At 39.8% G+C, this 27387-nt stretch overlaps 1 protein-coding gene across 9 annotated transcripts in view; it reads left to right on the top strand.

The window, feature by feature from the left end:
• The window catches only part of CNOT2 (CCR4-NOT transcription complex subunit 2), a 55464-nt gene that overhangs the window by 9105 nt on the left and 18972 nt on the right, over positions 1 to 27387 (top strand). For 6 of the 9 annotated variants that reach the window (XR_004427502.1, XR_004427504.1, XR_004427503.1 and 3 more), the window contains exons 2-4: positions 18689 to 18758; positions 23942 to 24064; positions 26533 to 26599. Coding sequence is in view for 6 of the 9 variants with exons in the window: in XM_033163429.1 (XP_033019320.1) it covers positions 23954 to 24064; positions 26533 to 26599 (178 nt within the window). In the remaining 3 variants the exon portion in view is untranslated. The remainder of the gene's footprint in view (positions 1 to 18688; positions 18759 to 23941; positions 24065 to 26532; positions 26600 to 27387) is intronic. The other 3 variants (XM_033163432.1, XM_033163431.1, XM_033163427.1) reach the window with 1 other exon arrangement.

Genomic DNA, 27387 nt, shown 5'->3' with positions numbered 1-27387 from the left:
AAGCTAATGGTAGTCTAGGCTGTACCAACAGAAGTCTAGTGTCCTGCCTACTCAAGGGAAGTAATGGTCTCGCTGTATTCTGCCTCGGCCAGCCCACACCTGGAGTACTGTGTCCAGTTTTGGCCACCAGAATTTAAGAAGGATGTTGACAAGAAGTTACAAGTTACAAGAAAGGAGATTCAGACTAAGCATAAAAAAGAACCTTCTGACAGTAAGAGCTGTTTGACAGTGGAATGGGAGCCCTTTGGAAGTTGGAGGTTTTAAAGCAGAGTTTGGATGGCCATCTGTGATGGATGCTTTAGTTGATATTCCTGCATTGCAGAGCGTTTGACTAGACTAGATTCATAAATATGTGAAAAGAGTTGAGAAGCCGCTTTCATTCAAACCTTCCATTTTCTGAAGACCTTGAGGCTTGCCATAAAAATTCAGAATAGGAAGCAGTTGGTCTTTCAGACACAAATACTGTTTAGATAAATAGAACAAGTTGTACTGTTGTTTTAAGAAAAAATATATTTACTGGGATTGGAATAGAATTACCGGTAGTCATCATTATTTACTCAGTTATGTTGATGCTTGCTGTGTGAAGAAACAGCGGATAGTATTATAAAGAGTATTTGATATTCAAATTTATTGCAACTTCTTAATTACATTGTGGTGGTGTTTATATCTTTGAGCTTTTTCTCCAGAAAGGATTTTTTGTTTATGTGTGAAAATGCTTCTAAGCTCAGATAACATAACTTAATTTTTGTTTGTTACAATGTTGATCTTTTCTTTTTTAGTTTCTTAATTGTGAAATACAATGGAACCCTGGGTTACGCACGCGATCCGTTCCGGGTCGCCATGCGTAACTCGAACGCAAGTAAAAAAAAACCCTGGAAGTCGCGCGATTCGAGCACTTCTGTGCATGCGCGAAGTGCGCAGAAGCGCTCTGCGCATACGGTGCTTGCGCGAGCTCCGGAAAACACTTCCGGGGGGCGGGAGTGCGTATCCCGAACGTACACAACATGGAGCGTATGCAACACGAGGTATGACTGCGCGCGTGTGTGTGTGTGTGTGTGTATGTATATATATATATATATATATATATATATATATATATATATATATATATATTTACCATACTTAACCAATTTTATCCGCTGTTATACATAATAGGTGATACCAAACTAGCATGCTCAGGAGTTCCACTGAAATCAGTAGGATTGATTTTTGGTGAGTCAGTTCTGAGTATGACTAACAGTGGATATCACCCAATATATTTCATGTTCTCAAAGTACCAGAAGAAGCTTAGCTACAACTCTAGTTGGAACAGGCACACTTTAAAGGTGAAGCTGGTCACATTCCCACTGAATTTTTTGGGAGGGTTGTGTCAAAGAAGGAAATACCATCTAGTACATATACTTTTGGGAGATGCTAAACTTTTTAGTTTAAATTTTATGAGCAGAGTGTTTACCTAGAAATAAGTTACTGGAGCAGTTTGTACAGCAGTTGTTCATATGCAGTATTGAAAACACTACAAAATATAAGAATCACTGTTTTACTCATTACCCCAATAACTTAATGTGGTTTGGTTGTTATTTGCAATCTACCACATTTCTTTGCTTCTCTTCCCATGTGGTGTGGGCGGATGCTTTTATAGAATAAAAACTAAAATTTACCTGCTTTCATACAGTTGTTCCATTTTTCAGCAAAGAAAATACATGTGCAGAATGAAGAGGAAAGGAAACAAGCATTGGGAAGTAGTTTATAGATATGCTGGGTTGTTTCATTCTTTGTGTCCTTGATCTTCACAATGGACTAAGGGCTGTACTGTATAAAATCGTAGCTTACAGTTTTTTTTCACCATGAAAACTAGTCTGGAAGAGTTTATCAGTGGGCCAGTGGACTGTACAAATGGTGGACTGTACTGTACACATTTTCTTTTTGTTTTGTTTCAGACGGTACCAATCATATGCAGCAAAAATTACTCCTTTGATCAGACAGTTTAGACGTGTAGTATTCAGCTGATGGGTTGGGACTCATTGCTGGACATAGTCTGAGCAAAGGTAGATTACAACAGCAGCACTAGTTTTACCTTATACAACAGCAGCACTACCACAAATGATAAAGAAAATTAAGAAATGGATCCTCAGATGCATGTCTGGTTAAGGTGGAGCCTGGGTTTGAAAAAAGTTGAAGACTTCGGCTGTAAGGATTCAGATGATCTGGGTTGTTTTGGTGGCAAGGTGATTGTAGAGCCTTACATGACTGTGTACAGTTAGGTATCTTCTTTCCAGAGTGGACAATGGGTTGGATGAAAGTTGTAGCATCCCTTTCTGTATCAGAATTCAAGGTTTTGTTATCTCCAATTGAAAATAGGTCGAGCATATCAGTCCTAAGAACTTTCCTGAAGAGAACTTGTTTTGAGGCTCTGTAAGGTAGCGTGTGTTGGCAGAACATGTTAGAACATGTTTGAGAGAGTCTGGAATTCAAATTTTGTGCATGATCTTCCTTACGCTGTTGAACCTGTTGAATATCTGCTTGAACCAATCTGCCTTTTGACGGTTAGAGTGAGAGCATAGACCATCATTATGAGTGTGCTTGTATCATTTGATTTGATATTGACTGCACCACCAGTAAGAAATGTATGCAACACCACCTGAGCATCTCCCCTCTCATGTTTACAGCTCAAGATCACTTTTATATCTTCCCCTACAGTTACGTTGAAAGCCTTTGGTAGTTGATTGTATATATGATAAATGAGATTAAACTACATGTACTGTTATGATTAGCCCAGATTGATCAAATGAGTCTGCCTTGGAATCCATTCCTCTTCTATTCCTGGTCTTGATAACATTTACACCTGCTTCCTTTTAAGTCCAATGCCCTTAAGGGACAGCTTATGGAGTTGCATAGAACAGTCATAGTGTCAGCCTTCTGCTGTAAGGTTTGCTAAACCTTCTGATTCTACTCCAGGTTGAACACACCATTCTAGTTCCACATTGCTCACGAAGAAGCATTTAACCACATCATAATAATGTGGAAACCACTCACATCAGTAACTTGAATATGGCTTATCTTTCTAGCAGTTTGGCTCCTAGCTTTTATATCTCACTTTCTAACACTGGTTCCAAACTGTGAGTGTTGCCACAGGGAAGCACTACATAGAGTGCATTGCAGTAATCTAATGATGAAGTACCAATGCCTGAACTAGTGTGGTTGAGGTCTCCCATTCCAGGAATTGCTGTAGCTGTTGCACCATTTGCAGCTGGTAAAAGGTGCTTACAGCCATCAAGGCTCGCTGGATTTCTTGTGACAAAGCTGGATCTAGAAGAACACTCAAACTATGTACTTTCTCCTGCAGGGGAAGAGTAAACCCATCTAGGACTAATTTTCTGGACATAGGAGCCACTCACCCACAGTGCCTCGGTCTTGCCAAGGTTCAGTTTCAGCTTACTTTCCTTTATCCATCCCACCACTTCACCAGGCATTGGTCCAGGGCCTGCCTAGCTTTGTTGATTCAGGTGTTATGGCGAAATGGAGCTGAGTGTCATCAGTGTATGATGTCACCCTGCCTCAAAATTCTTTTAAAGACTGCTCCCAGTGGCATCAGGTAAATATTAAGTAGCACTGGGAATAGAGTAGTGTCATAGTGTAACTGCTTGAGGCCCCCCAAAGCACTCTTTTAGTTCTGTTCTTTGGACTCTGTCCTGAAGGTCAGACAGGAACAATGACAATTCAATGCTTCCAGTTCCCATTCCATAGAACCATTCTGGGAAGATACTATGGTCTATGGTACCAAAACTTTCAGAGAGATCAAGAAGCAGGAGTAAGGTCACATTCCCCTTGTTCCACTCTCTGGAAAGGTAATCTATCAGGGTGACCAAGACAGACTCAATCCCATGCCTTGGCCTGAACCCAGATTGGAGCTGATCTAAAGAATTTCTGTCATCCAAGAATGTCTGCAGCTGTCCCACTACAATCCTGTCTGCCACCTCCCCCAAGAAGGGATATTTAGTACAATATATTCCAGCCCAAGGGATCCAGAGCCGGGTTTTTTTTAAAGGAGAGGCTGCACCATGGGAAGTGTTAACCATGCTTTGGAGCTAAGCAGTCAAGCCTTAGATTTAATAAGCCAGTTGGGGACAGGGTTAGGAGGGCATATGGTTGGATGTACTGTATTACCAGTTGCCTATACAAGCTGAAACCAATCCCACAGCACATCACCAACTCTGGTTTTGGATACTTCATGTGGAACTACAATAATTGAAGAGTCAAGGTCACTTTGAAGTCAAGCAACCCTGTCCTCAAATTGTGTAGCCAGTTGGTCACAGCAGGTCCTTGAATGCACCAAAGTTCCCTAGATTGGGAGTCAGTATCCTCCAGACTGTGAAATAATTTTGCCAGTTTGCTATTAGAAGAAGCAATCCAAGCTGTGATATGAGCCTTCTTTGCAGCCTGTACTGCACCACGGTAGACAATATTATGCTCACTAACAAGTGTTCAGTCTGCTTCAGAGTCAGACTTGCGGCATTTGCGCTTTAGTCTTCATCTAGTTTGCTTCATGGTACGAAGCTCTTCAGAATACAAAAGAACCACTGGGGTTCCACAACGGCAGAGAGGACACTTGGTAGTGATCATGTCAACCACTCATTTCAGCTCACTATTTCATAGTGAAATTGGGGCTTTGACAAGACCGTCAGCTTTCTCTTCTGAAAGATCCCCAGTTCAGATTCAGGAACCCCTCATATTCCATCAGTCCCTTAGGATAGACCATTAAAAAAGGCCCATGACCTTGTGGGGGAATAGCAGCAATTAGTCTAATCTTCACCAGGTAATGATCCAACCAGGACAAGGAACTGCATTGCACCCTGTCCCAACTTTGTTTCACTGCTCATCACTTGGACTAAAGACTACATTGCAGGTGTGGATTGCTCGTTTTGTTGAACTGATTACTGAGACAGCCCCATGGCTGTCATGAAGACTATAAAGTGCTGAGCAGACCTAACATCAGTTTCTGCATGGATACCGAAGTCCTCTAACACCATGCAAGATACAATTTTGGCCAGCTTAGTCAGGGGTGCATTTGGACAACAGGGGGCTTGATAGACCACCAGCACCCCCAGTCTGCCCAACACCAGGCTGAGACCCTCTAAGCTTAGAGAGTACCAACATAAAACTTACTCTGGTTTGTAATTATTCTAATGTAGGAGCTCTCACCTGGTTGTTGAACCCTTGTAAAGTATTTCTATTTTATAGTTTAGCAATAGTAGAGCACCAAAGCTATCATCAAAGCAGACAATGCCAAACTCACAAGAATGCTGCTTCTTTTTAGAATGCGTCAATAAATTTAATTTTCCTGCTTGCCCTTTCTTCATCTATTAAAAATTTATTCCTGAGCCACATTCTAGTCTCCAAAGTTGAGGATGCCTAGGGTGGAGTAGAATAGATGGTCTTGTGTCACAACTGTATGTTAAAACCATTCCTGTTGTTATTGTTTTTCAAAACAATGTTGTAAGAAGTCTGCTCCCAACAGATACTGCAGGAAGAGAGAGAATGGTCTTACAGAGTTCATGCAACCGACTTCCTGGTCTGTTGTGCCAGATCATTGCTTTCCGGTATGGAAGCTGATTTTCTTTCTTTGCTTCTGTTCAATATCTTTTCTCCACTCTTTGATATTTCTGTTTCAGCTGTTTGCACTGCTAAAAAGAGGCAAACTGCTTTAAGGTTAAATTTTATGTTGTTGTTGTTGTTGTTGTTTAGTCGTGTCTGACTCTTCGTGACCCCATGGACCAGAGCACGCCAGGCACTCCTGTCTTCCACTGCCTCCCGCAGTATGGTCAGACTCATGTTGGTAGCTTCAAGAACACTGTCCATCCATCTCGTCCTCTGCCATCCCCTTCTTCTTGTGCCCTCCATCTTTCCCAACATCAGGGTCTTTTCCAGGAAGTCTTCTCTTCTCATGAGGTGGCCAAAGTATTGGAGCCTCAGCTTCAGGATCTGTCCTTCCAGTGAGCACTCAGGGCTGATTTCCTTAAGAATGGATAGGTTTGATCTTCTTGAAGTCCATCCATATATATAATAGAAAATGGTAATGTAGAGCTGCTTCATGGAATATCACAAATAGAGTTTCTATATTCTTTGGAATCTAAGATAATGTCCGCATGTTTTCTATCTCGTCTTCTGAAGTCCTTCATATTGTTCCCCATTACAGTGATACTGTTCCCTTCTCATTCATCTAGAAGGAAGTAAGGAGCTTAGATACTAACAGAATATATCTAACACCTTCTGACAGCAAGAGAAATTCATAAGATATTAATACTGCTGCACTTGTGTATCAGCACTAATGTTTTTGTTTTTTAAAAAAAGTTTGGCTAGTTTGGAGGTTAAAAGTTGCCGCTCCAGAAAATTGGTTTGGATAAGAATGAGGCAGCACTCAATGTCCATGAGATTATAGAAAATGAAACTGGGAGGTAACCACTTAAAAACACAGAAGTAGATTTTATACTGGAAGTGCTGACAAATTTAGGTATGTATTGGCTTCCTTTTTGAAAGGTCTAGCTAGGTCTAGCTTTACTGGAAAGTTATCTTTCTAAAATGTGTGCTTGTAGTTTTGTTTATTAAAAATACAAACAAATTTGTAAAAGTGCATAACTTGAGATACATGTCAAATAAAATGTTGTTTTAAAAAAGTTGTCTTCTGATTACTATTGGCAAGGGTTTCCTTTATTTCTAAATGTTAAAGAGACAAAGATTAATTATTGGTGATTAGCTTCTGCAAAACTCCTGTTGACAGGATGGCTTGGAGTAGAATTTTTCCTATGTTGAATTTTCTGTATTGCTGTCTTCTATTTACTTTATTAGGAAAGTAAATTACATTTTAATTCTTTGTTGTGTGGACAGTAGGGACATTTCTATTTTTTCCATTGTCTTGTTCCATACATCTATTCAAAATGGAATCAGTTAGCCACATCAGTTTAAAATAGTTGCATGTATTGGCTGTTTTTGAAACTCCATTTTACTTTTATTGTCATAAGTGCACATATTGTTTAGCTGCAATATTTCATGATTTTTAAGATTTCTAAGGAAGATACCCCAAACTCCTGAAAACACTTTGAAATATCTGAAGGTAAACTAGTATTATAATTGTAGGCAGTGACTTACACTTGAAAACTACAAAATAATTTAATTATAATTAATCTTTCAAAAATATATATTTTAAAATGGCTTTCAAATAGCACTGTTACACTCATTAAGTTCCACTGATAAGACAAGTTTGAGTTAAGTGTGTACCGTATTATGACAAATAAGTTCTACTTTTTTATTAACAATTTTTAATTAAATTTTAACAATAATAAGCAAAGAACAAAATTATTGTTAATTACAGTGATAAATAACTCTTAAACCTCATACTTTAGTGAGGGTTGTTATGAACCCTAGCTACCTTACTGGCATTGTTGTGAACTCCAGCGGCTCTTGGAAATCCTTTTGAGCAAACATGAACCATCATATGTCCTCTTCGCAATTGTGGGACCAATTGTCCTGTGGTGTTTCACCTCCCACCGCCATTTACAATTTCTTATAATTTACATTTAACTTACTAAGCTGCTTTACTGTTTTTGAAACGAATGGGAAAGGGAAGCTCTGAAATGCCTAAGGTAACTGGGGTCTGTTCTATTCCCATCCACTTCTCAAAATAGGATAGAAAAAACAACAGCATTCCATCTGTATATTAAATTCCATTTTTATTTGTTAATACCACTTAACGGGTACTGGAGGGTTTTTTGGGGGGTGGTGGTGGTGGAGGGAATTAGATCTGTACAGTCCTGTATCAGAAAACAAAGAAACCCCAAAACAAAGCATTGCAGGAGTCTGTTGAACTCCAGGAGTAAATTTTGCCTAGGGCAGTGATGTTGAATCTCAGGCCTCCCTGTGCTTAGAACTCTTTCCTAGGTCACAAACCCTCACTTTCCATGCATATCTCTCAACAGCCATGCTTCACACACCCCTTGAATGTTTTTGCCTAGTTGGAATGCTTCCTTGAACTCTTGTTACTGCCTGTTGCTTGCCTGGATGGAGGATAGAGAGTTGTATGTGAACGTATATAGAAACTAACTTACTGTACGGAGGTAAATTTTACTTTTATTGCTCTGTCCACTTTTGCCCCTGGCTCCGCCTATCACTTGCATGTGACTCTCAGAAAGTTGCTATGAAAGGAATGTGGCACTTGGGCCGAAAAAGTTTCCCCTCTTCTGCCCTTCGGGACCAATCCTACTCCTAGATGGCCTTTTCTGGATGTAAGCATTAACACTCTCATAATGAAATCAGTCATAACCTTTATTTCTAGCTAGAACCTTGATGGGATCCTTGGACCCCAATATCGGATTGTTACCGTTAAAAAATAAAAGTGTTGAAGGGTTAAAATTGCATGGCAGCATTATGCAGCTTAAAGTGACACCTGCTTGTTTTTTTGGCTGCAGTTAACACAAATAAGAAGTACTTCCAAGTAACTCACTGTGTTTCTGTATAAAGTGCTTATAGGTGATAATTAAGCCATAGCTTAACTTCCGAAATAGGATTGCAAGAGTTATATTGACATTAAAGAACAAAAAAACTTCCAAGAAAGTATTTCATGATTCCTGCATTGCAGCGGGTTGGTGTAGATGACCCTCATGGTCCTTCCAACTCTACAATTTATAATTCTATTCTGTGGTTCTGTGTATAGCTGAGGGTATATAAATCCATTTCCTGAAAATTGTTACCTATAGCACTGTTTGAAAAAGTCATCCAAGCCTCTGGAGCAGATTTAGAGAACAAAGGGCGCTGCATAGGGAAGCGAAATCACCTCCTTTCCATCAATGAAAACTTCTACTGGATCAACTATCCTGCTAAAATCTGAGATATTGTTCACAGTAGCATAACCAATGCTGGAATCTGGTGCCCACTACCTGGAAGCATGCCCCATTTAACCCAGCTAGGCTTACTATTGAGTAATCACTCATCCTTGGGACAGAAGTTAAGGACTTACTATTGCCCATCTTTTCCAAGTGAATAATATTGAAGTTAATATTAAACTCTACAGTTCATTCTTACGGCTGAAGTAACTGTTTTACATGAACATAGACAGTGTTATCAGAAAATAGATATATGATGAAAGCTAAAATGTGTTTCCCATTCAATCGATTTTGCAGTCTGGTAAATGTCTACTCAGAAGTAAAACTTGTGGAGTTCATTTGAGCTTCCTATTAAATAATTAGGTATAGGGCTGCAAGCTCAACTTCCTTAGCAGAACAGTGCAAAGTATTTTATCATTGATGAGGACAAATCTGCTTGCAGCAGAGGAAGTGATGAAAAGAAGGGGCACTCCATTAGCTTCTCTCCCTGAACTCCGATTTCAGCTGGTCATTACAAGAACTATGAAAAACTATTTGTACCTGAGTTAGCTTGTTTTTCCTCTTCCCTCCTCATCACTTTTTCCTTTTGTGTCACATATTTTAGAATGATTTAGAGTCTGCAGGAAGGGGCTACCTTGCTTTTTGGTTTGATCTTATGTGGGCCCCTCAAGGAGCCTTTTCAGCAGAAGAGTAAGGTAAACATGCTTTAAAGCAAGAAAAAAATATCTTAAGATATATAAAAACTATGCTGAGTACTGTAAGTAGTTTTATTGAGTATCTTTGCAAAAGCAAACTTGTTGAGGGCAATTGCTTATCAGTGAGGTTTACCAAATAGTTCATACTTAATGATTTTGGATTATGAGAATAAACTATGATAAGCCTCAGGTTCTTTTCCTTCCCCTTTCCCTTCCTTTGCATGTGAGCGTAGAGGTAAAGAACTTACACTTTCTGTTTCAAATAACCTGCAGCTTCCCATTATGTCTGAACTTTGCAAGCGGCAATTAATTCTAACTGGTTTGTTCAGGGAAATGTGGCTTTGGATGCTGATTTCTTTGAACTTTGGGAAGGGTTCAGTGGTAGAGCATAAGCTTTGTGTGCAGAAAGACAAAGATTCAATCCCCAGCATCTCCTAGTAGGGCTAGTATAGACTCCTGCCTAAAACCAGGCATAGACAATACTGGGCTGGATGGGCCAGTGATCTTATATGGTGTAAGGCAGCTTCCCATGTTTCTGTCACTCTTAGAAACTCAGATGTGTAATCTAATCGCCAAATGCCAGCTTAAACCTCTGTTCCTGTCGCCATCATGGACTGTCTAGGCACCGTCATCCCCCCAATAGAATTTTCATTTTCATTTTCATTTCTATGCCGCTTCATATTTTAAATGTCACAGCAGTTGACAACATTCAGAATAAAATATATCCAAGCTTCAAGGAAAATACTTCAGATCCTTCTCTAAGGTACATTTTGCTTTCCCCATATTGATTTACCGATTCAATTTATAGAACTGCCCCATAGCAGAAGGACAATAGGAAGCCAGGGTGGTTTAGTGGTTAGAGTGTTGGGCTAGGACCTGGGAGATCAGGGTTCAAATCCCCACTCAGTCATGAAGCTCACTGGGTGACCTTGCCACCTCTTCAACTACCTTGCAGGGTCGTCGTAGGCATTAACTGATGAGGGTGTGTGTGAACAATGTCCTTAGAGCAAAAGGTAGGAGATAAAGGCAATAAATAAGCTCTTCTGCTGACCTGCTTAAGAAAGCTGAAGATGGAGATGTCTGTCCTCAACCAACATCAACCAACTAACCAGATGAACTATTTTCCTGACTAGTTAATAATGTGATTTCTGACCCCCATAACATAGGGTTCCATCATAGCTCAGAATGCATTGCTTGCTAGCATTCAATGCTCCCTTTTCATTTTATTTTATAGAGAATCCTTCCTAGAGCTTGTTTTGCTTTATAACTTTGCAGTCCACTAGCTCAGACTTGTCTTTAATCACTAGCCTGGAAGCCATAGGTAACCAGGAATCCATTCAGCTGAGTGAGCAGACTGGTGGAGGAGGGAAGAAGTGCCTGGTCCCTCCTTCATGCTCAGCTCAGAAAGTAGTGAGCTGGAGGAGAGAAGCCCCCTCCTCTGTGCCCGCCATTAAAATGGATTAGGCTGTAGGACAGAGTTCTCAGCCTGCTGAGAGCTGGCAGGCCTTTTTTTGAAGGCCAGCAACTTTTGTGGCCTTATTAATAGAAATCTCATACTTTTATTACTATATCTCAGTGGGGAGAGAGGGGGAAGGAAAGGTGACACTGTTTCATTGAATCTATTGCCACATCTATTTCCTCAGATGTCTACTGTACCTTCTGTGACCCATTATGTTGTAGTCAAAAAGGAACTGACACAATATAGCTTGTTTAATTGTAATTTGAGAAGCCACTGGTAGAAACGCCAGGTGTTCAGTGAACACATTACTGAGTTAACAGTATTTCTTTTGAATATTAGTCCATAGTGAATCTGCCTTTTCGTGGAAATACCTGGATCCTTTCTGTATATGCATCCTTGCTTTGAACTCATATATAAATGATCCACCTGAGATTAATACAATATATAAAGTGGGGTGAAAATTATTTTAACAGGCCTCTTTATGGATTGACAAATAGCTAAGGAACAGCAAGCAGACGGAAAGAATAAATGGACAGTTCTCACAATGGAGAGATGTAAAAAGTGATGTCCTCAAGGATTTGTATTGGGACCCCTGTTCTTTAACTTGTTTCATAAATTATCTGGAGGTGAGCAGGGAGGTAGACAGGTTTGCTGGTGACACCAAGTCATTTGGGGTGATAAATTAAAAGGGATTGCAAGGCATTTCAAAAGGATCACTCCAAACTGGGTGAGTTGGTATTTAAATGGTAATTGTGGTTCAGTCAAAGAAGTGTAAAGTGTAAGTGATGGGGTCTTCACTTACAAGGAAAGGGATCTTGGTGTTGTCATAGATAGCTCAAGGAAACAGTTGGCCCTCTTTTTCAGCATTTGTGAAAAAGACAAAGTCTGTGGCTGAGGATCATTAGGAAAGGGGTGGAAAATAAAACTGGCATTATTGCAATTCCTTTATAAAAATATATGGCACAACCACAGTTTGACTACTGTAAACAGGTCTAGTTGCTGCATCTTGAAAAGAATATTATAGAGCTAGAAATGGTGCAGAAAAGGGCCACCCGAATTATTAGGGTGTGTGTGGAGCAACTATCCTCTAAGGAAAGAGCTACTGTACAGCATTTGGGGTTTTTTATTTTAGGGGGGGAAAGTGAAGGGGGCCATAACTAACATTGTGTGCCGTGCCCCAGCCCATATCCTCTGGCATTCACAGATGACTTTGAGGAGAGCTCTGTTCCACTTCTGAACTTGCACTGGGATTTGCAGGTGTTTCTGCCTTCAAAGGTACGGTAAGTGAGGAACTCACTTTGTGCTGTGTTTTGAAGGCCCTCAAAGGTTTGTTTCAAGTATAGGAGGCTACCACCTTAAGAGTTTTCTGTAGGTTTCTCTCTTTGGGGAATGTACATATGATAAGACAGTCACGCAAGAAATGAATTTAAAAAGCAGTGTTAGGATGAATCTTCAGCATGTTTAACAAGGAAAGAAGATGTTAATATCTCTTCTTAATGAACTAGACAAAATTGTTGATGCAGGTCTTCTCTGAAGACTATTATATTCTTAGGTGGGAGTCCTAAAATTCTATTTTCATCAGAATTTGAATTAAGTCTGTTAGTTGTACTTCATTTCTTTTATTGCTGTAGGGAGCCATGGTAGAAATTGTTTCATAACTTTGCTGCAGCATCAGTTAAAATGTCTGTTCTGAAATCTGCTATAATATTTGTATTTAATTTACCAGTAGTATCAGCACAAATTGATTCATCCAGATATTATAGTAATGGAAGAGAAATCCAGAAAGCAGTTCCCCATCCACCCCTTTTATAATAATAAACTGTACAATTTAACACATTTTGATGTCCTAATCTTCTGTTGGCATTGTTATATTACATTATATTATTAATTGTGTCAGAATAACTTGCAACAATACAATTTTCTCTAGTTTGTCTTCCCATTGGCCCCCTGAGTGGCAAGTTGACAGCAAAGGCGATGGCAAGCCACAAATACCCCTTCTAGGCTGATTATTTTAAGCTTGCTTGCTGATTCTAGCCAGATAGGCAGCTTTTCAAATGAGTTTAGCTATTCCAAAAGCTGATCAGAAATCCGTGTTTAAATTCTTCCTCAAGGATCACCTATTCTAACCAATGACTTTGCAACATACTTAAGCCACCTTAGATCATCTCAGGATAGAAAATTAAAAATTAAAAATATTGAATATTGTTTTTCATATGTGCTGCATGTGAGTTGAGTAAATATTACTCCTTTCTTTATTTCATTTATTTGATTTGGTTCGCATATTCTAACCTGCTCAGGTAGTAGTAAATGCCTTCCTCTGGAATGTAATTGATTTCTTCTTGTTGCCATCCTGGATGTGAAAAGCCAATTCAGAAAAGTTACCTGGGTGTGAAAAGTTCATTTTCAAATAAATGAAATAATTGTCTGATCCTTCCACTTCCACTTGAAGCAGCCTAACATAATAAAAAGTTGTCAAAATAACACATTCAAATAACATTTCTAGCATAGAATATTTTGCCATATTGTATTCTGAGTCTAAATACGGGTTGTTGTTTTTTAAAAGGGGGGGGGGTTGTACGTGAACAAGTTGCATAGATTTCTGCAAACACCATATATTTCAGGCTTTTGTCATTGTGCAAGGAAGAGGAGGGGGATGCTGCCAAACTCCATCCCACTCCAGTGCATCACTTCTTTTATTCTTTTCAGCCCTCCATGAGTTGGGTGGTCACGTTCTGAAACAAGGAGTGTCCTCTACTCTTGGAAGGGGGAAACTAATGCGCTGGAGGGAGTGGGTCGTGGCAGTGTGCCCCTGCTTTCCTTTGTGCAGTATAAGCCACATAGGGCTGCCATATGTCTGGAATTTCCTGGACATTTCTGGGATCCGTCTGTCGAAAACAGCCAGTCCGTCAAAATTCGTCCAGGCAGAATTTTCTATGGCTGATTAAAAACCTACCGGTAGGTGTATAACAATCTATATTGGAAGTGTTGATTTTTTGGTGATTTTCCTTTTAAAAAAATAGCTCAAAAGCTTCATTGAGTGGGGTGGAGTGGGGGCTCAACAAAGCTCAACAACATTTCCAAAAAAAGCCCGATATGGTGTACAAAAATTGTATGCGTGCATGCAAGTGTTTAGTTATATGTGAGAGACTTCAGGCATCTTCTTGTGTTAAGCAATGCTTCATTTCTGTATGTGGCATGTCCATACTAGTTTTAACTCTCACCCCTGCCTGCATGGAAGTAGAGAGAGAGACGAGAGTTGGAGCTGTGTAAGCTCATGGCCCAGGCTTTTCCTAGCTGGCTAAAAATGGCGCCTTATCATCCTATCCCCATCCATTAGTGCATTATTCTGTGTTAATTGAGAGGTCTGTGGTCTTTATGTCCTGCTTGGGAGTTTGCCAAAAGCATCTGCCTGGCAACTGTGGGAAATGGGTTGCAGGATGCTGGATCCAGTAGGGAGCAATTTAAAAGATAGTTGGTTCACAAAAAAACAAATGCTAATGTTAGATCACATAGGTAATTTTGCTGAGAGAAGGCTATGGTCTTGAATACAGAGATTCTTTAGTTCCTGATGGATGGGGACACAAGATATCCAGAGTTTAAAGATAGGAAAAGATGTTGTCATTGAACTCTGAATTGTATCTTCATATTACTCAGTTTTGTATTTCCAGGGTTGGAAAAATATTTCACTTTTTTATTTGAGCCCTGCACTGGGATTAAAATCTTTCAAATTCTTGGGTTTCAGAATAAAAATATCCTAGGTAGCCATGCTTGGCAGTGTTTTGCTCAGTGTTCGAAACTCCCATTGTTCTAGGCGCACTTTGTGACAGGGAATTTCATTAGCATGAGCAGCTTCTGAGCTCTGGGTGCAGTACTGCACCTAAGATTTCAGATTAAAACTGCAGAGTGGAAGGAAAGGAGGACTTTTTCTGCCTTTCCACTTCCAGCTACTCTTTGAAGACAGGAGAAGAGAACCTGTTAGGAATATTAAGGGGAGTGGGCAGGGGAAGGACTAGACCTTTTTCAGCCGTAGGCCAGTCCACCGTCCCTCAGACCATGTGGTGGGCTGGACTATATTTTGAAGAGAGAGTGAGAAAAAAGAACCAATTCCTATGCCCCACAAATAACCCAGAGATGCATTTTAAATAAAAGGACACATTCTACTCATGTAAAAACACGCTGATTCCCGGACCGTCCGCGGGCCGGATTGAGAAGGTGATTGGGCCACATCCGGCCCACGGGCCTTAGGTTGCCTACCCCTGGACTAGACTATGTGAAAAATGAACATAATATTTTAGCTGTGTATTGTTGTTATAAAAAAGCGAGACTAGACATTCCATTGCTGCGCCCATAACCTCTGTTTAAGGTGCGATTTAGCTCCTAGTTTTCATATCTCAACTTCTAATACTTGTTTTGCTATATTTTAATATCCACATTTTAGCATATTCTATGTTTATAAATGCAAATATACACCATGTATAATTCCTGGGTGTGGGAAAATGATCAGAAATAAGTGATGGAACCGCTGTGTCTGTTGTGTAGGTGGCTCAGTTTTAATAGTTACCAGAACTCATTAGAGAAAATAAGCAATGATAGAACAGAACTTATGTAACGTTATAGCTTTATTTTTTAGTGTCAGTTTGTGTACATTTTGACTTTTTTGAGAGATGTACTATCAAGCTAAGGAGAGGTTTTTAAAATAAATTTGAGTTATTGTAATATTTCTCAATAATTTATTCTTTATCTCAGTATGCGGTCTTAAAAGGCCGTTTACAAACGGTACAACATAAAAACAGTCTTCAGTAATAAAAGTTTCTAATTAATTGAAAATGCAATCATTAAACTATAATGGAGTCAAGTCTTTTGTTTCCTTATTTCATTAGTTTTTATCTGGCTTGGGCACAATCTGTAGTTTGCAATTCATGTTTTGCTTGTTATTCTTTCTGTAGCTGGCTGCTGACTGTCATAGCCCATCATTCCCAGCATGGGTATGGTGGTGGGCGAAATGATGGGCGTGGGGGTGGGCAAATCCATGCGGTGCCAATGTCTCACTCTTTCTCCCTCTCCTTGGAAATGCAGGTGCTGCTAAATTAGTGAATTTAGCAGCACCTGCATTTCCCTGTCCTTACACAGTGGGGTTAAGGAAGCCATATAATGAATGGCAGTTTTTGCCTCTGCAGTAGCCATAGAAAGAACAAAGAATTCTTAAATGTAAGAGATGGTTTGAATCCCCCCTTTGTATTTCTTATTTTAGTAGTATTGGACTGGGGCCATATACCTGTATGAAGCTGCTGCTTTAAGCAAACTCCTCAGGGAGCCCCACCATGCAACATATGTATGTATATTGCAATAAGAAGGGGATTGAAGATGGAGCTGCTCTTGGCATTTAAGGATAGCTACATTGATGAAACTAGTTTAGCACCCTTGACCAGTTCTGCACAGGCAGCTTGAAATGAAATACTGCATTTTAACAACTTTTTTAGTTTAAAGCTCATACACTTTAGTGCAGGCATAGGCAACCTTCGGCTCTCCAGATGTTTTGGCCTACAACTCCCATGATCCCTAGCTAACAGGACCAGTGGTCAGGGATGATGGGAATTGTAGTCCGAAACACCTGGAGAGCCGAAGGTTGCCTATGCCTGCTTTAGTGTATAAAGTAACTGCTATTGAGGCCTCAATCCCTATGTGCACTTAACAGAGAATAAGGCCCTTTGAATTTAATGTGGCATACGTCTAAGTGAAGATGCATGCATAGCATTGAAGCATGCCCTTTTTTCAGTTAGATTTTACACATTGTTTGTGGCTTCTCTCTGTATGCTGTTAAGATCCATATTCCTGGGCTGACTATGATGTGTTATGCCCTCTGTATGCTGTTAGAGAAGGACAGATTAAAGGAAGTGAATCTGGGTCACTTGCTTATCATAAAGGAAGGCTCAGCCCTTTAGCAACTGTACTGAGTCAGAGTTATTTTCATGTGCTAGAGAAAGTAGTAATTCCCTTGAATTGTTGCATTAAGAGTACATTTCACCTTAACATTTTATTCTTATGGACTGTTGAAGAGAAGCTCATGAGGCAAACAAGGGGTCATGGAACACTCTTCTGTATCCACAGTCTTCAAAAGTTAGGGAGGTAAAGGAAAAAACAACCAGTGGAAAACTAATTTATAACTGTAAAATACTGCATAACATTTTAATGTGTTTCAGTAACATTTACATCTATATCAACGTAATACTTTCCAGTTCACAAAAAGCAACTTGACAGTATCGGTGTGCCTTTTAGTTGATTTATAAACAGACGTGACTACTGTGGGAATGAGTTCCACTGTTTATTTATGTGCTGTGTGAAGGAGACAAAAGAAAGTACTACTTCACACAGTGCATAGTTAAACTATACCATGGAATTTGCTTCCATGGGAGGTAGTGATGGTGACCAACTTGGATGGATTTAAAAGGAGATGAGACAAATTCTTCTTTTTTTTAATATTGTGTTTCTGATTCATTTCAACAGAAGGAAAAACCCGAAAGTAATAAAAAAGGAGAGAAGAATTACATATTACATAATATATTATGTTAAAAAATACAATCACTGACGGACTTCCTTTCCTCTCCTTCCTTGGTTTCTTTTATATTCCACTTTCTCTCATGTCTTCTTCGTTTCCCCAGTCTTTCTCTACTCCTCCCATTAATTCTAGTTCGAACTTACATTGCTGAACATACTAAGATGAGACAAATTCATTGTTCTAGGCACATTTTGCAACAGGGAATTTCATTAATGCAAGCAGCTTGTGAGCTCTGGGCCCAGTACTGCGCCTAAGATTTCAGATTAAAACTTCCACTGCTGGAAGGAAAGGAAGAACTTTTTCTGCCTCCCCACTGCCAGCCATTCTGAAGACTGGAGAAGGGACCCTCATAAGAATATTAGGGGGGCGGGCAGGGGAAGTATGGCTTTGGGTTTTTTTCTGCTTTCAGATTAGGACTAGATCATGTGATTTTGCCAGTTTATGAGGAACAGGCTGCATTTATTCATTTTCGACTTTGTATTCTTGTTATAAAAAAGTGTGCCTAGACAATCCTTTGTGGCACCTATAACCTAGGTTTAAGGTGCCATTTAGTTCCTAGCTTTAATATCTCAGTTTCTAACACTGATGCCCATATTAACTGGCAATATTTCAGTGGCCGGGTGGTTATTGTTGTTTTGGTTATCATCTGGCACACTAAAAAACAAAAACCCAGAATACCGCCTCCATCCATGCCCATGCTTGAGATTTGTATTGGTACTTAGTTGGATACTGTTGGGAGACAGTGTTTTGGACTCGGTGGACCCTTGACCTGGTCAATGCATTTGGTATGTTCCCAGTAAGTAAATAAGGAGCATATAAGTAGAAGACTTGTAGCTAATTTTTGATAGCCCCTTTTTAAACCTTAATTAACATTGGCAATAATACCTTGCCATTAAAGAATTCATGTATTGTTTATGTTGAACCACATTGCATAATGGCAAGGTCAATGCTTTTGAAGATCCTTTCAGTTCTGTAAGTAACATATAAATGAGCCTTTGACTTTACAATATGATTTTTCATTTTATAGTGAAATAAAACCTATTGTGTTTGCTAAAGTTGTTGATTCCCTCAACTTTTCTAATAACTTAATCTACTTCATTTACAGGAAGTGTCCATCAAAGCTTGCTTGCTTCAACAGACACAAAAAAGTTAATGGGCAAAAGTACAGTTTTTAGGTAGGTAGATATTTTCTTAGTGTGTGTTAGGTTTTCTAGAAAAGATTTTCTAGTAATGTTTGTAAACAGATAATAAATGAAGTTTTTCACTGATAAATATTTGATCCAGTCCAGGATGGAAAAGTAACCTGGATGTTTGTGGGCAGCTTTGCAATCTTTTATTTTATTTTATTTTTAACTTTGCATATAATGGCAATTCAGTACAGTATTGTGGGGGGTTTGTAAGATAAGCGTTTTTCTTGTGAAAACATTTTGGAATACTTGGGAGGGGGGGAAATGCCCAAATAGGAAGTTTGCTTCCAATATTATAGTTCTAATAAGGCAAATTGCTGCTTTTAAACTGAGTTGGTAACACTTTGTTGTGGTTGAATTACCATTTTAGTTAGTAATACCTGAAGTGTACACTGTGTACATTTTTGTACATTATTTTAGTGGTTTTGTCATTGACATTTTTAAAGCCACCTTGAGTGCCCATTGGGCCATTTGTTAAAATATATGTTTATTCAATGTATTTATTTGAACCTTAATATTAAAATGTTTATTCAATTCCTCTCACTGATCCAACATTTGAGACTGCATGCACATAACTCTTCAGGGAAAAGTACTGCTCAGCTGTTTGGAAATAGGAGTAGGCAATTGTTTTCAGTTCCTTGCTTTTCCACCCTGTTCCAGCCAAGCAGTTGAACAGCTGGATTTTAAGATTTTTGGAAGGGGCCTTCCACACGAAGCCCTGATTGATACTGTCTGGTATTTGTGCTAACATATTGTGATGGAAAACCTGTTCAGCCTTAAGAACCCTCTTGACTTTAACAGTCCTATGTATTGTCTGCACAGAAGTAAATCACACTGTGCTTGCTTACTTTCTGATAAGCATGCCTAGGATTGAAGATTTAGAGCAGGATTCAGTGAAGACTTTTGCTAGCACAGCAGGGATTTCTCCCTTCCCCGTCGCCTGTGTATCACCCAAATTGGGCTATGGTGGGGCTGGGAGAGCCCCTAGAAGGACAATATGGGAGCAGGAGGGGGGGATGTTCCATCTGGAAAGTTGAAAAGCTTGTTGTGCTGGAATGATTGCCATAGAGCTGCATTGAATTCCTCCCAGCAAGTTCAAAACCTCATGAGTTCTGCATACTTGAGGGAAATGGCTTCCATATGTACCTGCATGTCTCCTTTGATCTCTTTCAGAAGTGGCACACCATATGCCACCACTATTGTAATATTTGAAAGCTATGTCCTAATATCTTTGATTAAAGAGTTATTCAGGAAAATGTCTTCAGAGAGTTGTAGGTGGTAGACCTCCCTTTCTTAAGTATAAGAGAGCAAAATTTTGATGAGAAGACTCTCCCTTGGAGGAAAAATATTTCAAATTCCTAAGAGTCTGCATCATGTACTAAGGACAGTACCCTGAGCAAACTTGAGGGAGAGCAAGAATGCCAAATTGTTTGGTGTCAGAAGCAAATGTTAAGCTGTTTGGAGGAAATGTACAGAATTCCCCCCCCCCCCAAGCTCCAATCTATAATTAATCAGACATGATTTGAATTAAATATCTTCAAAGAGAAGTCTTACAGTTTGTAACCTTAAACACTAGACATCTAAAATCTGAATATGATTTTGCCTCCCCTTAAAGAGCTTGTTATTCTTACAAAATCTGTTCTGCCCTTTTATGACTTTTCAGACAAGATGTAAACTACTGTTGAACAGATCATATACTAACTACCCCATTATGACAACATCTTTCTCTTAGCTGCTGTTACCACAGCCATGTGGCTGTTTGTATGCCTATACTTGGCAATGCAAATCCCTTGTCTTGGCTGGGGAAGGGTACTCAAGTTAATGTTTTCCCTTGCCACTTAGAGATGCTTCAGATTTCACTCTTTCTTCCCTTGTGGGAGTGCACATGGAGGCAATTCTCGTGATGAAAATAAAAATGATGAGAGTACCTAAACCACACTGGCTTGTGGGACCGACCTAGTTTTTCCAAGAATTCCAGAAGTAGGTTCCTCTATCTCGTTTATACTTGTGAGCTCCCGTTGCTCGGTTCCTGCTCCTGCTTATCTAGCAGTTCGAAAGCACGCAGTGCAAGTAGATAAATAGGTACTGCTCCGGCGGGAAGAAACGGCATTTCCGTGCGCTGCTCTGGTTTGCCAGAAGTGGCTTAGTCATGCTGGCCACATGACCCGGAAGCTGTACGCCGGCTCCCTTGGCCAGTAATGCGAGATGAGCGCCACAACCACAGAGTTGTCCACGACTGGACCTAATGGTCAGGGGTCCCTTTACCTTTACTACAGTTTCTTAGTATTGGTGGAATGAGTAAAAAATTATAGTTCTTTGAATTTCAGAAAATCTTACAATTTAAATCCTTTAAAAACAGTCATAGAAGAATATAATAATGATAATATAGGAAAAGTGGGAGGCTAGAACTAAGAAAGGAAGGAAGGAAGGAAGGAAGTACTTTGATCTTTGATCTTTGAGACTGAGGCTAGGAAGCTAAAAATCGTGCCTAATGAAGATTCTTCAAAGAGAGCAAGCATTAGCATAAAATGTGTGAATTGACAGTGCTATTATTGTTCCACTCCCTGCTCCAAAAAAGGAGGAAATTATATTTTTCTTTGGCTAAATATGGCATCTCTGCTCAGGAGATGGGTGGACTATCATTGTCTCTATAGTTGATGTGGAAATGAGGAAACATTTCATGAAAGTTCCTATGTTTACTAGGCAACCTTGGCATTATCGGATCATAGAGTTGGAAGGGACCCTGAGGATCATCTTAGTCTAAACCCTTGCAATGCGGGACTATGCAGCTGCCCCATATGGGAATCAAACCTGCTGTCTTGGCATTATTAGCACCACACTCTAACCAACTGAGCTATCCAGGCCTGGGTGATGTATCGATACATTGCCCAGAACCAGTTTGAGGGCCAGAGCATGATGGTGCCTTCACCTGGCAGTATATCACAGGTGAGGCTTGCTTGTGCCTCCTGTGCCAAAGGTAAAGCACAAACTTCTCTGAGGAACAAGTTCAAACTGCTATGGTTACTGATTTATGTCTTTCTGCTGGCAGTTTGTAGCTTCAAGTGCAAGTATTGATAACTACAAAGCAATTCTGTCTTTTTTATAGTGAGGACAATGCAATGGTAGTATTAGTAGGATAGGGTAGTGTTATAATGAGAAGGGAGTAAGTTGGCAAAGAACATTCTTTCTGGCTTCACTGCATGCAAGATTACCTTGGTTGACTCTACTCTTCTTCACCCTTGCTAGGAGCAGCAGCTGCCACCAACAATTTCTCAGCTCATCATCACTTTGCTCAGCTAGAGTAAAAGAGGAGATAATCCCCTTAGCCTGTTAAATACTGCATTCCATTTTGTAGGTGATTTGTGAGCCAATAGTGAAGTGAGAGCGCTAGTTAAGTGTATTGGGGGAACCTGGCATTTACTTTGCTGTGAAATAAAGATTAGAGGAGTGAAGGGGGAACTGTGGATTCCATCCCACCCACCCACCCCCCAAAAAGGGTTTCTTGTTGGTTTTCAGGAAAAAATGGATTATGGAATATTTTCTTTTAGAATGATTGGGGGGGGGGGATATTTAAGCCAAGGTGTTCATATATTTACTCCCCTGAAATGATTTCTAAAAGCTATGTAACACAAAAGCTTTCTGTAAGACTATGTACAGTGTCAGATCATTGCAGCTCCTGTGCATTGAGAACAAACAAGCCCTGAGTTGTAAACAGAGACTACTACTATCAACCGTAAGAGCAAGATGCACTTGTGCCTCTAGGGGCACTGCCATTGTCACAGGAGGAGGAGGAAGGTTTCAGTGCCTTCTTTGGTTGTGGGCTTTCTATTGTTGGCATAGTTGGTGGATCTGTATCTGTCCTTGACTACCGGTAGGCCTCAAAGGACTGGAGCATAGTACAGGGCAACAAAAAAGAGCTGAAAGTGTACTTAAAATTACCTGTACGGTATATTTATTGAATCTTTGTTGCCTAGTCCCCCCTTTTTCTCAGCTGTTTTTATGGAAATGAGTGTTTTATGTCTGCTTGACACTGTGAAGTACTGTAGGACACATAATAATTTTCTTTGTTTTGCTAATGTTTTGTTTCCTCTGTTTTTATCGGTTTTTACCTGCTTGTCATAAACTAGCAAAACCAAAAAGGTTCCTTATAGCTCATGTTCCTTACAGTTCAGCAGTTTGTAGCTCAATTTGTAACAAAAATAAAAATAAAAACTTCAATTTCGAATTATTGTCTGACTAAACTGTACTTTTAATATACCAAACATATATAACAAGATATATATCCTAAAGTTCCTAAAGTACGAAAATGGCTTTCAATCTGTAAAGGGAGAGAGAGAGAGCTCAATAACTTTCACTGAACATTAGTGCCTGGGTATAAAAGAAGCTGGTCTAAGGAGGATTTTATCATATATGACTATGTTTTATCACTGTCTGGGCCCTTCATTGCTACAGTACTCCAAACACACAGCCCTGGCCAAAACCAGAACTATGGTTAACTTTAACTGTGGTTTAGGGAAACAAATCCTGATTTAAGTTTGGTTGATTCCCCAAATGAGAGATTCAAATATAATGAGTAACTTCGGTTTTCAGCAAACAAATACAGTGGTACCTTGGGTTGTGGATACGATCCGTTCCGGGGTGCCGTTCGCACCCCAAAAAGTCCGCATCCCAAGTGGCAGTATTGTGAAAGCGCGATAACGTGCTTCTGCGCATGCGTGAACTGCACAGAACGCTCCTGCACATGCGCAGTGTCAGGGTAGCTCTTTTTCTAACCTCCTAGTGAGGACTGGCTTGTACCTCCCCTCCCCCCAGTTGGAGTCATAACTTAACCCTTGCCTCTGTGAACATCCTAACTCTTTTTCTAACTCTACCCTGACACGCAGACTGTGCGGAGCGCTTCTGCGCGTGTGCGCGCGATGAAACCCGGAAGTAAACACTTCCGGGTTTGCTGCATGCGCAACCCGCAAAAACGCAACCCGCAGCGAACGTAACCAGAGGTATGACTGTAGAAGCAAATGCTTCCTCTTGCCTGTGGTAGAGGAGTATTACTGTAAACCATAGTTTAGCAAATTGTTAGAACTGGAGTATGTATGTGTGTTTTTAAGCATCATTAAATTCAGGAATTGCTTTACTTTTGTTCCAGAGATTAATGCCATATTCTTATAATGTAGGTGACAAACAGCATGTTTGGTGCTTCAAGAAAGAAGTTTGTAGAGGGAGTCGACAGTGACTACCACGATGAAAACATGTACTACGGCCAGCCTTCGATGTTCCCACATCGATCAGAAAAAGATGTAAGTTTTTATTAACACTAACTTATTTTTTCCGTTTTTTAAACTGGTTGAAAATACATGATTTTGTAATCGGGGATACCAGAGTTAATTGGCTTGAATTACCATACATGCTGCACAGAATGTGCATAAGTGTTCACACTTGCGATAGATTGGAAAGCTCAAGTCCTCAAGTGTAGATCTAACCATTAACTGGAAAAATTGGCACTCGTGGCTAGCATTTAACATATTTAGTGCCATAATCAGATTTCTAGGCACCACCTTATTTATTTATGTAAGCATTTTTGCTCCAACTTTCCAATATGTACGTATTACTCAAGGGCGCTTTTGCTGATTAAATTTCACAATAAAATAGTAATATGAAAGAAAACACAACAAAAGCAGGCACAGTAGGCAAAATCTTGAATAAACAACTGGAAAATATTTGATATCATGTTTAGGTGCACACATGGTACTTGAGTGTTTGCAAGCTCCACATTTGTGTCACACAGATCTGTGGCAATGCATGCCCTTCAGCTAACTAGGAACTATAAAATGGATAGGTTGTTCTTGTGCCAGACCTGAGGGCCTTGTGAAGCTTTCACACAGGACAAGAAGGAAATAATCTTCTCCAGTTACTCAGAATATGAAGTTTATTGCTGTGCTGCCTGTAAATATGGAGGCCCCATTTTGCCTCCAGTCATTCCTGAAAGCTTTTATAATGTACCTATTCATAGTCCAGTGGCTCTTTTGCACTAAATGCAAACTAGGGATCACTCCAAACATTCCAGTATTCAGTGTTTCAGAGAGATAGAAATGCTATTTATGCTCATGGAGCTTTTCATTGGCATATGGCTGTGTGGTTGATCATCCTTGATAATAAATCCATCCAGTTCCGTCCCCGTCCCCCCTTCTTTGTCCTAGTCCCCATGCCAGAAATTCTTACATTCTTGAGGCATTTCTTATACATAAGTGGCCTGAGAAAGGAAAAATAAAACCACTTTTCCAATTTCCAAAAAGCTTTTCTGCTTAGTTCATGGTGACCTGCCTACTGTTGACAAAGTTCTCAGTGGGCTAGTTCTCAGTGAGGTGGCAAGCCTATTGTTGGGCAGTACCACTTCAGACAACAGGTGAAAGAAAGTTCATATGACTGAATACCCCTCTGTTTTGAAAAAATAAATAAATCTGGAAAGCTAAACTAGAACACCCTGTCATACAGTTATCTATGTAGAGAGATGCTCTATGTACAGGAGTAATTGATGATGTAAACTTCCACCTGCAGTCTAAGTGAAACAGCTCAGACTGAGAACTAGGTCAATGATACTTAGTGAGTCAGATAATCTCTGTTAGGTTTATTGTGCCGATAACAAGTTAGAATGTGTGCATGCAGAAAATATGCATATTACTGCACATATGTAATAGAACCATTTTTCTCCGTGAGTTTTGAATAATAATTTTGGATGTTAGAAATTTATGGTGAATCAAGAGTATTAATAAATCACGGATAGCCTTGCATTCTGAGTGTCACACTGAGAAATTTCCTCACTTTCATTTCAAATTGTTTTATTAAATGTGATTAGTTTGAATTAGAACCTGAATAGTTTATTAGTATTTTTTTTCTTTTGGTACTATTGCTCATTAACCATTTCCAGAATTTCCCCCATGTGCATTCCTATTTGCATCTGTGTTTTTGGAGCTTTCCAACCTCCCTCTTTCTCCTGCAACTTCCCATGGTGCCTTGGGAGCTTCTCAGTCTTTCTCAACCTCAGTCTTTTAGAGCATATTTTGTAGGAGAGGGGCACTTGGGAGCTTCTGTGCAGAAGCACTAGTGTTGCCTTTGTAACTTTAGATACTTCCTGTATGTTCCATTATCTGTTCTGTTAGTGGTGGTCACTAGCTTAGAGAACCTTCCTAATCTCAGTTTACTAAAACTGAGTCCTTGTACGCAGCTCCGTATAGCAAAATGTAACTAACAATAGTCCTATTCAGGCAAAAGCTTGTGGGTATAAAGTGGGGAGGTCACATGCACACAGGGCTCCACTCCTAATGACTACTGGTTCTGTTTCCGAACTTCTGGTGTTAAATGCAAGATCCAAAGAAGGGCAATTCTAAGCTGAACATGCTTAGAAGCCTCTTCTTAGCCAAGAACCCTATGTTACTACTTTTACACATGTTCATATGAGCACGCTTATAACCTCACTTCAGAGCTATGCACCCAACACACATTGAAAGTTTGAAGGGTGCCAGAATTTGAAGGGTGCCAGAGTTTACTGGGAGGTTGGGAGCAGGGCCTTCTCTGCACACTGCCTTTAGCTCCCTACTTTAAACCTGCACATGCTTGCCCCAAACACATTAATTGCAGTTAAAACTTGCCTGCAGTAGATAATTGCAATTGATTTCACAACTGCCTTCATTAATTTTCTTAAAAGTTTAATATTGTAGAAATACTTCATTATCCTATCCTTGACCGACTCTTTTATTTACCATTTTAGATGCTGGCATCACCTTCAACATCAGGTCAGCTGTCTCAGTTTGGGGCAAGTTTATACGGGCATCAAAGTAAGTATTCTATTCTAAGTTATATGTGAATGTACAGGCTTGTATAAGTTGTTTTGCAAACATGCTGGCTTAATGTTGCTTTTTGTTTGCCTACCACTGTTATTTCAGTGTATCTTTAGAATCTTGTTGTTTTTTTAACCAACCCCTGAAAGGTCAATGGAGTGCAACATACATTTATAGTGTCCTACCTTCTGTCTTAACAGGGAGGTTTTTCTAGATTACAAGAGGCTGAATATCCTCTATGGTGCAGTGGATTTTTTCTCTCATAGGCCTAGTTCACACGCCACATTAAACCATAGTTAAAATAAACTATGGTTTAATATGAACAAGCATGGTCCTGGTGCATGCTGCTGAAATTGCATCTTTTCTGCTCTTGTTGCTGCTGTCTTGCCTGGAAATAAGGCATGTAGCTTGTATTGTCTGAATCTGGCCCCGTGGCTTATTTCACTGTGAACAAACCATGATCAGAAACCAGCTTGGCTTACCACTTGTGGTTTGTTGGGAGGAAACAGAATCATGTGGTTTGTTTCAGAAACATACCGGACCATACTACAACTTGCTTCCTGGCAGTGTGGCAAGAGTGAGAGAAGAAGGAAGTGCTTGCAATTTCAGCATTGTACAACAAGCACATTGCTCGATCACATTAAACAATAGTCTGTTTTAACTATGGTTTGATGTGAAGTGCAAATCAGGTTATATAGCTATTAAATACAGTTGATTTTTTCATGAATTTTGGGGTGGGCAACCTCTCCTTAACTCTAAAATGAAAAACAGCTGGGCTGAATTTA

This window comes from Lacerta agilis, chromosome 10, assembly GCF_009819535.1.
Source record: "Lacerta agilis isolate rLacAgi1 chromosome 10, rLacAgi1.pri, whole genome shotgun sequence".
Classification (NCBI taxonomy): Eukaryota; Metazoa; Chordata; class Lepidosauria; order Squamata; family Lacertidae; genus Lacerta; species Lacerta agilis.
The sequence above is the reverse complement of the archived record's forward strand: the minus strand, read 5'-3'. Positions and strand labels throughout refer to the sequence as shown.